Source organism: Balaenoptera acutorostrata, chromosome 20, assembly GCF_949987535.1.
Source record: "Balaenoptera acutorostrata chromosome 20, mBalAcu1.1, whole genome shotgun sequence".
Classification (NCBI taxonomy): domain Eukaryota; kingdom Metazoa; phylum Chordata; class Mammalia; order Artiodactyla; family Balaenopteridae; genus Balaenoptera; species Balaenoptera acutorostrata.
In genome coordinates, this window is record NC_080083.1 from 44536902 (window position 1) to 44546959 (window position 10058).

The following is a 10058-nucleotide window of genomic DNA, read 5'->3' on the forward strand; positions in this document are numbered from 1 at the left end:
GGATCCATTACTCCAGTTACTCTTGAAGGACTCCTCTTTCCCCCTCTGCCTCTTTCAGCCATCCCCAGCAGGATCTAGAATTCCTGTGGTCCTTCCCAAGAGGGCTCGGAGCTTGTCAGCAGTCAAGGCTCCAAACTAGAGGACTGGACACTAGGGTCGAGGACCTGACCCTTGGATGACCACCACAGGGTAACAGGGAAACCTGTTACCTCCTCCCTCTCCTTTCCCCTGAAAGAGAAGTCTCAGCAGTTATTTACAAAGATTTATTACAGCATGGGAGCGGTTCAGTCCTGGAGTCAGGGAAGAAGGGAAGGGGGCAGAGCAGCTGGAGGACGAGGAGAGCCTGGCTCCCCACCATGTGCCCCCCTAAGGACTTATACTAGGCGGCATTCCTGGCATCAAAGCACAAACAAAATGCAACAAAGCAGCCTCTGCCAGTGCATCTTCCAGGCACCCAGGCTGGGGAGCAGTTGATAAGGGGAAGATTTCCAAAATGTTGAGGCTGTGGAAAGGATGCCTGAATCCTGGGGCCTGGTAGAAGCCAGTGAGAGGGGTGGTGACTTGGAATTCCCCAGGGGATGGAGAAGGATCTATGGGCACTTAAAGTTCTCAGTACCCTCTTTCCCCAGATCTTAGGGTCCTGCCCTGTGGGTTTCCTGTGCCCAGGGGAGAGGATCTGGGGAGTAGACTTGTGAAGGATGAACCTTTGTCCCCCATTTACTGGATTTCCCAATGCAAGCTCTCTCACATCCCACCACCCACTGGGTGAATGGGGGAATGACTGGCAGGGGTAGGCATCAGGCAGCAAGTGCCCAGGGACTCTGGGCATCAGCCAAAGGTGGGCAGACAAGCAAACACAGACCAGCCCTAGTCTTCTAAGTCAGAAGCCGCAGCCCTAGCAAGTGAGGGGAAGGGTACAAAGTAGGGTGGGGACAGAGTGGGTTTCTACGGAACAGCAATGCCCTCGCCACTTCTTCTGGGAGATGCAGGGCTGGTGCCTATGTGCCAGGTTCAGGGTGAGCGGGGCGCTGTGGCTCCTCCCCAGGTTCTGTAAGGCAAGCAGATGGACTTAGGGTCTGGCCACGCCCACCAAGATCCCAGCCCCGCCTCCCCAGCCCCCACCCCTCCCACAAACCTCACCATTTAATGCAGGGTCTTCCACTTGGTCCTCAGAGCTTCCGTCTCTCTGGGGCTCATCCAGAGGAGGCGGGCGCTCCCAGGGACCCTCCAGACCTTGGCCACAAGTAGTCTTCTGCCCAGCTGGGGACAGGAAAGAGGGGATAAAAGCACAGGCTCTGAGTATCCATCTGGCTGTCCTGGAACAGGAGCCGAGTCTCTCAGCTGGCTGCGGCTAAGCTTCCTGAGGGTATCGTGGTATAGTGGAGAAAGCACTGGACTAAGACAGCTCTTGCAATGACTAGCCATATGACTTAGATAGGTCCGTTGTTACCTCTTTGAAGGGGATGGTAAGAGGGAAATTGTGTAGACTGCCTTAAATAAGATAATAGTTAATACCCTGCAGCCCAGCGCCGGCACCTAGGAGCTGCTCCAAGATTGGTGGCAATTGATATTGCTCCTTGGTCATCTTGTCGTTTGACCCACCGCCCTGCTGCTTTCCTAAGGGAGCAGTCTCCTCTCACCTCCTCTTCACCTGTTCTGGGGGGACCCAGTGGGAGTTGACTCACCTCTTCCAGCTGGAGCTTTTGCTCCCATGGCTGATGCCCCAGCTGCCAAGGCAGAGAGGAGGCCCACGCCGTTTTTGGGGGGTGCAAAGGGATGGACACTTCAAGCAGGAGTGGTTGGCTATTTTTCATCCCCATAAATAATGGCACCAGAACGTTTAAGGTGCACTGGGAGGGATAGATGTGGCTGGCCTGGGCCTAGAAAAACAGTCCTGGGAGGGCTGAGATCTTCCTGCCTAGGAATTCTCTGGGCCTTGGGACTCCCTGTGGAGATTTTGGGATTTGGGGTCTCTAGCTCTGAGGCCTTCTGTGTAGGTTTCAAGCCCCTCCCTGGCCCCTCTCTTCCCAGGCAGCTGGGGTTGGAGCTGCAGCGAACGCAGTTGGTTCTTGAATCCTACATTCTCCATCTAGACACTAGAGGGCACCCTCTCACCTCCAGCCTAGGAAATAAAAAAGGGGAAAAGAGCCACAGGTTCCTGGAGAGGACTTATCAACCAGCCCTGTGCCTCCCGGCAGAGACCACATCCTGTGTTCAGAAATGCAGGCGATGGGGGCACTGGATACTCTTAGTCCACTATCCCCCATCTCCTTGCACCTCCCAACTGCCGTGGATGGAAAGTCCTTTCTTGGGTCTAGCCTCAAACCTCAGGTGGCCTTGCCTTAATTCTTAGGGAAGAGAGGAATTATTAGAGGAAACCTGATTGGGAGAAGGACTGAGTCAAGGATGGCAACAGCCCAGGTGTCAGGTAAGGCTGAGTGCGAGGCATCCTGTGGGATGAGAGAGTGGGGAGGCCCTTTACATGTGTGAGAAACTGTGAACCGGGAGGGGGTGTTCCAGGACACTCAAGGGTGATCCCACCTTATCTGTGGGGGTGGAACCCAGGCTTCACAGCCCGTTCAGCTTACCAGACCCCCTGCTGCCCTTCAGGATTTCAGCCTGGCTGTCCTCCTCCTCCTCCTCTTCTTCTTCGTCATCCTCCTCCTCCTCCTCTTCTTCCTCTCTTGGGTAGCCCAGCTCCCGCAGCTCCCCCAGCTCATCCTCCTCCTCTGAGGCCTGGTTCTCACCCACGTTGCTGATGGACTGCAGGTGAGACTCAGCAATGCGCTGCACAGCTGGCACAGGGGGACCGGGAAGGCAGGGGTCAGCCAGGCCCAAGAAGCGGGAGAGGCATGTGGCCCAGTCCCCAGCCTCCTTCCTGTGGGCCTGGGGCAGAGCTAATCCCCCACGGGGGTCTAGTTCAAAAGCTAAAAGCTGCAGGTCAGCCTGCTGGGGGCCAGACCAGGGCAGAAGCAGCAGGGGGTAGACTCTTGACCATGTTTGGCTCTTAAGCTGCCCAAAGATGCTGCTCCCCCGAGGCTGGCACCAGGCAGCTCCTGCCAAGCCCGACAAGACCAGGCGGGTACAGCGGCAGCTTAACATTCCCTGGCTGGGGAGCTTGTCCACCAGCTACAGCCCCTGGAGAAGGCACAGGGCCTGTGGGCCAGGCCCTGGGGGATTTGTCCCTTTCAATTTCTAGGGGAGTGCCCAGCCTGCTTAGGGCTCACTGCTCACCCCGATCCTGCCCACCACCCCATGCTGGGCTTGGTCCCCACTCCCTGGCACTGCCCCATTATAGATGCTACCCCCACACACCTCTGCCCCAGGCTCTAAGAGGTAGGAACAGTTCTGAGGCTAAGGACATAATAGTCTGCAGCCAGTGAAGTCCGTGCCTGGGGATGCGGCGTGCCCAGACGCGGCCCCCACAATCTTGACCCACATCCCCAAGCTTCAACTCCCTCTGCGGTGACCTAGAAAGCAGCGAACACCACCCACCCCCCCCCCCCAACGCCACCAAGGCCTGCTGGGATAGGACCTAGCAAGGGAACAGTGTGGGCAGCTGGAGAGAAGTTTCCAAAAGATGGAAGGGACTAAGGGGTTAGGAGAAAGGGGCCAGGGCTGGGGGACTCTGGGAGAATGGCAGGGGTTGAGGGGACCCTGGGAGGAGTGGCTAGGACAGAGGCAGCAGGGAGGCCAGGAGCTGGTGGGATTTTAGAGCATTTGGGTCACTAAACTCAAGGCCCAGAGACCAGGTGCCGGAGAGCTGGGACCTGCAGTTGCTGCAGCTACTCCTTGCTCCGCAGGCAGCCCCTCCCCTCAGAAAGCCCAGAGGGGGCAGATCCAGGCTGGAAACCTCCAGTGGAGGGAGCAGGGCACCGCTCTCCTGCCAACTCAGGGACAGGCACAGAGGGTGCATTGTGCCTGCCTGCTGCCCTGCCTTGCCCCGAGCTCCACCCGGTGCCTCCTGCTGGCTCTGGGCAAGCTACCCAGGCAATAAAAGCGCAATAAATTACCCCTCCCTGTCCTTGGGGACACGGCAAAGCTTCACCTTGAAACAAGTGTGAGAGTTCGGCCTTGGAGAACCCCCCTCAAGCCAAGACTCAATGTCCACCCTTCCTTGGGGGCCCTGAGCTTCTCCCCCTACAAGTCCCCCACCCTGCCAGATGCTTTCCCTGCCCAGAAAGGAGCCAAAGCCTATAACACAGTGCCCTGCAGGTTCAGAAGGGTCCTCTGAGCGTTGGGGAAGGGAGGAAGGGAGGAGAGGAGGTGGCAGCTCGAGCAGCCGGGGGAGGAGAGTTCAGTTCTTCAGTTCGTGAGCCACAGTGTCAACAATAGGTGTGCACAGCCCTGTGCTGGCGCCCCGTGAGCCTCCCGCGTGCCTCGCCTGCCTCGTGCCTCGCAGGGCTCTCTGGGGTCTCCCCCTCATCCTCCCAACTGTCTCCTAATCCCTCTGTCTCCAGCTCTGGGAACCTGAGTTCCCCCCACCCAAGTGTCCCTTTTCAAGCTCCAAGGTCTCCAGCACAGCCCCCGCACCCCTCTCCTGGCCCCTTTCCACCGCCCTGCCTCTCCCCATTCAGACCCTCCTTAAGTTGCAGCCCAAAGGGGCCACGGGGGTGGGGGCACATTTCTGGCCATCTTTTTCACCCCAGCCCTCTGCCCCCTGCTCACAATCAAGAGTCCAAGGGTAGTTCTTCCCTCTCACACGCACTTGCCCCCAACCCAGCCCAGGATGGGGAGGAGAGAGATTTCTCATATTCTCTCCTGAGAAGATGCCACCTCCTCCCTCATGCCTGCTTCAGGGGCTGGCCTTCCCCACATCCCTACAGGTAGGAAGTCCTTCCAAAAGCTGAACCCACTGCCCGCTTGCTATCCCTGCATCGTCCTGTCCTTAAGGAAGAGAAAGGGCGCCTGCCCTTCTCTCCTCTCCCCCCAGTCTCTCTGCTCCCAACCTTGGCCAGCAGGCTGACAGGTGCACCTGTTGACCTTGGCCGGTTACTGGGAACTCATTAAACCCACCCTGGAGGGAGCTCTCCGCACACCCTTCTGGTTCCCTCCCTCCCAGCCTCCGTGGGAGGAGGGGCTGGCCAGGCAGGAAGAGCCTCAGATGGGAGCTGAGGTGGGTGTAGGAAGGCATCCTAAGGCTTAGTTAGGAAGAGACCCTCCCCACACCCCAACCTGTCCCACCTTCTCCTCCAGGTGTATCTCCCCCAGCTCCCCCCGGAAGCCAAGTCTCCAGGCCGGCCCTGAAGACCCCTGTGATTTCACACCTGCTTCCCTTTGCACACCTTCCTCCCTCTCCCTGGAATGCCCTTCCATGCCTGGCCTGCCTGTGGAATTCTTATTCATCCTTCCCATCCAAGCTTAAACACCCTCTCCTCTGTAACTCTCCCTGACCCTTTGAGGTGAAGGGCCCCAGGAGGGCTGAGGCCAAATCTTACTCTTATTTTTGCCCAGCGCCCACCAGGGGGGCCTGGCATACACTAGGTGTTTGATAAGTGAGTGCTATAGGAATGACTTGCCTTTTGGTATAGAAAGGAAAAGCAGGACCAGAAGCATCAGTGTGCAGACCTGTGCAAATGGCACGGGAATGGGAGAGGAGAGCAAGGGGTGCAGCCCAAGAAGGTGCCCTTCGGGGAGGAGGAGGGGGAGGTGGTCCAGTGCTTGCTTGCAAAGGAGGTGAAGAGCTGAGTCTCTTTATGTTGACGCCTACTTGTTATGTACCTCTTTTCTTTCAACCCCACAACCTGATTTTAAGACCCATGCCACCCTTTTCAGCCTCTGGGCTCCTTCTTTTTACAAGGCCAAATTAAGAAAGAATTGGTCTCTAAGTAGGGATTGGGGTGGGTACACGAGACTATCCCTCCCCACCAACAAAAGCTCAACATGTCACACACACACCCAATGTCAGCCCAGTTGCAGGGCTCAAGGGGACAGCCCAACTGATGGGTGGGGGACAGTACCTTTCAGCGAGGGGGGTGTGTAGGCACAGGGGTTGGCTCTCTTCGACTTGAGGTGGTGCCCCTCTCCTGAGGCTCTCTGCTGGGGAAGTGCCAGGTTAAATGGGCTTACAGAGGCCCCTTTCCTTCACCCTCCCTCCATTCCATCCCACCAAGGCAACCCGGGCAGACTGGTCTAGCCTCTGTTCTCAGGTCCAGGCCCAGGCACTGCTGCCCCTCGGGTCCTGCACCTCCTGCACTGAGGCTGAGGCCAACTGGCGGCTTTGGGAGGGTCTCCATAGCCATGGCCTGGCTCAGAGCAGGACCCCGGCTTCTGGAGGCCCAGCCTGAGTCTGAGCAGAGGAAAGACAAGGGCAGAGGAAAGACAAGGGCACGGTGCTGGTGGCACCCTGGCACCAGGCACTCTCACTGAGGTGCCAATTGATATGCTAATGTCCTCCTGGGTGGCACGCTGTGTTAGCTGGGAAGTAATCCCCTCCACCCCATCACAAAGGGCCCTGGCATCCCTCCGTCCAGCTGCCCCTGGAAACTCACCTGGTGGGGTGAGGCGTCCTCCTCTGAGGGAGGCCACCAGTGAACCGAGCCAGGAAGAAGAGGGAAGAGGGAGAGAGAGAAGAGAGAAAGAATCTGAATTACTTTCCCCAAAGGCTCAGTCTCTGTGCCCTTTCCCTCCTGGTGTTGGGAGGTGCCTGGTCAATAAATGAACCCAATGGAGCTGTGCTCCCAGACCTTAACCCCCCCAACTTCTGCTCAGTCTCCTACTCATGGGACTTTGGCAGGGGCCTCAAGAAGGCATCAGGGTTAGGATGGGGCCAGGACTAGGGGGCAGGGTAGGGGCCCACCTGGCGAGGAGTGCTCTGAGAGCCGGAACAGCATGGCAGGGGTTGGTCTCCTGCGCCGGATCTAAGAAGACAGAGAAAGAGATGGGGAGGAGGGGGGGCAGGACAGACACCTGCAGCCCACTCCCCACCCCCTACCCAGGCAGCAGGGAACAAACAGTGCTTTGGAGTCCCCAGGGAACCTTTGAATCAAAGACTGTCAGAGCTGTAAGGAACTCCATAGCTCACCCAACCCCCTCATTTTACCAAGGTGAAAACCCAAGGCTCAGAGAGGTTCAGCGAAGAGCTCAAAGTCACACAGCATGCCAAGGCAGGGAAGGGACAAGAAAAATGCATCACTGGCTCCCAGCTGACGCCCATCCCACTCCATGGCTACTCCAGAACTGCCACCTCCCTTTCTGTCTTCCCCTACCAAGGCCCTTCCTCTCTCATTTTTGAAGACATCAGACCTCAGGACCTGAAGCTGGCTGTGGAAGATGCCCCATGGGCCATGGCACCCACATGGCCCTGCCTATCTAAGGTCAGCTCCAGGGCTCCAGGGAAAGTGGATCCAGTTGCAGAGGGAGGCTGAGCCTGGTACTGCAGGCACCTCCAACCTCACACTGAGGCTCAGGTGTGGGTCTGACCCCCAGACCCACAGGGGCCTGGGTGTGGTCTCTGGGGGCCTGGCTCTGGGTCCCTCTAGCAGTATTTCTCAGGCTGCAGAACTCTTCACCCAGTCCTCATAAAAAACAAAAAGTTGCCATCCTTGGTACATGAGCCAAGCTGAACCGGGGGGGGGGGGGGGGGGACGCACTGAGCACTCCTAGTGACTCACCCCCCTTCCCCCCAGCTTGGCAATCAGACCAACCGTCAGTTAATTAGGTCCCCTCTGAGCTCCAGGGAAATGTACAAAGAGAATCAGGTGAATTAAGCTGAAACTGCCACCTCCCTCTGCCAAGCTCCCAACACTGCCCTCCAGACCAAAAGCTGCTTGGGCCGGGGACCCAACCTGCCCCCATGGCCGCCTAGCTCTCCCCAAAATGACTTGGCTCCACTCTCACTGCGCTGTGGGTTGCCAGCTGCATCTCAGCAGCAAGTGAATGGCTAGGTTGCGGGTGGGGGGCAGAACCCTCTTCTCTCCCTCCATCACATCCCACCCCCACCCCCACCTCAAGCCCTTGAAGGCCTCCAGTCCCCAGAAAGGCTGTCCAGAGAACTCAGTTGTCTGTGGGAGGACTTCTGGCTTCTGTGATGACTGGTCATCACCCCCCCCTCCCCCCCATGTTGCCATGTTGTGGCTCTGTCTAGAGGTCAGAACAAGGTTCTGGCGACCCCAGCCCAGGCACGCAGGGTGGAACTAGAGAGAAAGCCAGAGCGTGGGGCAGCTGGGCGGAGGCCTGCTCTGTGTCATAGGTCAGTGTACCATGTTTCTCACATCTGAGCGGCACCAGTGGTCCGCGTGGAAGTTTAGGGAACGAGGACACTGTGCAGGGTCCAGAGGACCGTCTGCCCTCCCCGGGGCCGCCCGGGATTCTCCCGCCCCGGGAAGAGGACCGAGGCCCCGGGGAAAAAGTTGCACGAGTCTGCAGCGAACTTCACGCGCTGCCCCGCGTCCCCGCCGCGTCCGAGGCGGGCCCGGGACTACTTCGCCCCCGTCTCCCAGGCCACTTCAGACCCCGGAGCGCAGAGGAGCCCGGGTGCTTAGCTGGGGTGAGGGGGGCGCCGCCGGGGCTGGGGCGCAGCCCCCTTACCATCTCCACCTGGCGGGGGTCGAGCTGGCTGGGGGGCGCGGGCACGGAGAACTGGATCTTCTTGCGGTCCTTGGGGTCCATGGCGGGCGGGTGGTCGGTGGGCGGGGCGCGCGCCGCGGGGTCCGGGGCTGGGGTCCGGGGCTGCGGTCCAGGCGCGCTGCTTAGGGCGCCGCGGCGACAGCGGGCTGAGTGCGGCGGGGAGGAGCAGGAGGGCTGTTCACGCACAGATAAAAATACCGCGCCGGCGAGGGGAGGGGGCGCGGGGGCGGGGGGCGGGGGGCGGCCGCCTGCTCGCCTACCCCGCCGGGCTCCGGGGCTCGACCGTGCCTTGGTGCCTTCGCGCCCGCACCCCGGGCTCCCCGGCTCGCGGGTCTGGGTCCCTGTCTCTCCCCTCCTTTCCTCGCTCTCTCTCAGTGTCGCTCCGCCCTTCCTCTATCTCCCTTGCTCCCTCTCCGCATGTCTGTCTCTGTCGCTGCCTCGCTCCGGCTCTCCGGGTCTCACCCTCCGGCCCCAGCCTTGGGGTGCCCAGCCCGTGCCCTCAGCCTGGGCCTGGCGCCCGGGAGCTTGGTGGGAGGACTCAGGAGACAGGGGCCAATGAGCGCCGAGGAGCGTGTTCTCCCGGGGCCGGGAGGAGGGCGGGGAGTGTGAGCCGGGACCCGGGGAGCGGGCTGGGGGCCCCCTGCCGTCTCCCCAGAACTTGAAGCTGCATTATTGATGGAGTCCAGCAGGGAGGATAATGCGGGCAGACCGAGGGGAGAGCGGCAGCGGGGACTCTGGCTTTAACCCCTTCCTGGCGTGGGTACTTGGAGTTTCACGGGGAGGCCGTGAGGTCGTGGAGAGAATACCACCAGCCTGCCACGCTGTGAATGGGGGTGTCCTAGAAAGCGAGTGAGCGTGGAGCGGGTTGTGCGTGGGAGGACACGTGTCAGTCATCATGGCAGGGAGTGTGTGAAAGTGAGTGCCAGGGGCCCTGTAGTGCCTATAGCTAGGGAGTGTGTGTGGGGGGGGGGCTGTCGGTGTGGTGAGAGTGTGTGCGAGTCTATGTGAGTAAGTGTGTCAGAGTGTCAAGGATGCGGGTGTGAGTGGCAGGGTGTGGGAAGACTGTGTGTGTGCGGGGGAGGGGGTGAGGTGGGGGAGGATGTCAGAGGCTGTCAAGGTGATGGGCAGGCTGTGCCAGCTTGAGGGGGGGGGGTACTGTATCCACAGCTCCAGCCTGTACAGTAGAAGGGGATGAGGCTGTGATCCTGGGAGCACTCCCGTGGGGGGTGGGGAATGTGTCCCTGCCGTGAAATATCCTGGATTCAAGTGCCTCCCCAGATCTAACATGGGGGAAACAGAGCCAGCCCGGGGGAGATGGAGTTGGGGGTGATGGGGGCCAGCCTGTACCAGTACACGTGCCATCACGTGTGTGAGTTTGGTGCAGGAATAGAGCAGGGGGGAGAGGTGTGTGTGTGCTCGTTTCTGAGGTGTGAACCTCTATCTCTCTGCAGAGGCGTTTGTGTGTGTCTCTGGAGGGGAGAAAGGGGAGG

The 10058-nt window shown here is 59.7% G+C and overlaps 1 protein-coding gene across 3 annotated transcripts; it reads right to left on the reverse strand.

Annotated features, from left to right (window-relative positions):
• Positions 1–248: 248 nt before the first annotated feature.
• PPP1R1B (protein phosphatase 1 regulatory inhibitor subunit 1B) lies at positions 249–9094 on the reverse strand. 3 transcript variants are annotated; one of them, XM_057535162.1, is made up of 8 exons: positions 8829–9094; positions 8530–8714; positions 6800–6860; positions 6492–6514; positions 5961–6039; positions 2589–2795; positions 1141–1260; positions 249–1048 (listed from the first exon to the last, which is right to left on the reverse strand). In XM_057535162.1, the coding sequence occupies exons 2-8, from the start codon at positions 8608–8610 to the stop codon at positions 999–1001; spliced, it is 621 nt and encodes a 206-aa protein (XP_057391145.1). In that variant the 5' UTR covers positions 8611–8714; positions 8829–9094; the 3' UTR covers positions 249–998. The 3 variants fall into 3 exon arrangements, with proteins under 3 accessions (XP_057391145.1, XP_007177608.1, XP_007177609.1); XM_007177546.2 differs by having other exon boundaries at positions 8530–9094; XM_007177547.2 differs by having other exon boundaries at positions 5961–6036; positions 8530–9091.
• Between the last annotated feature and the right edge of the window lie 964 nt (positions 9095–10058).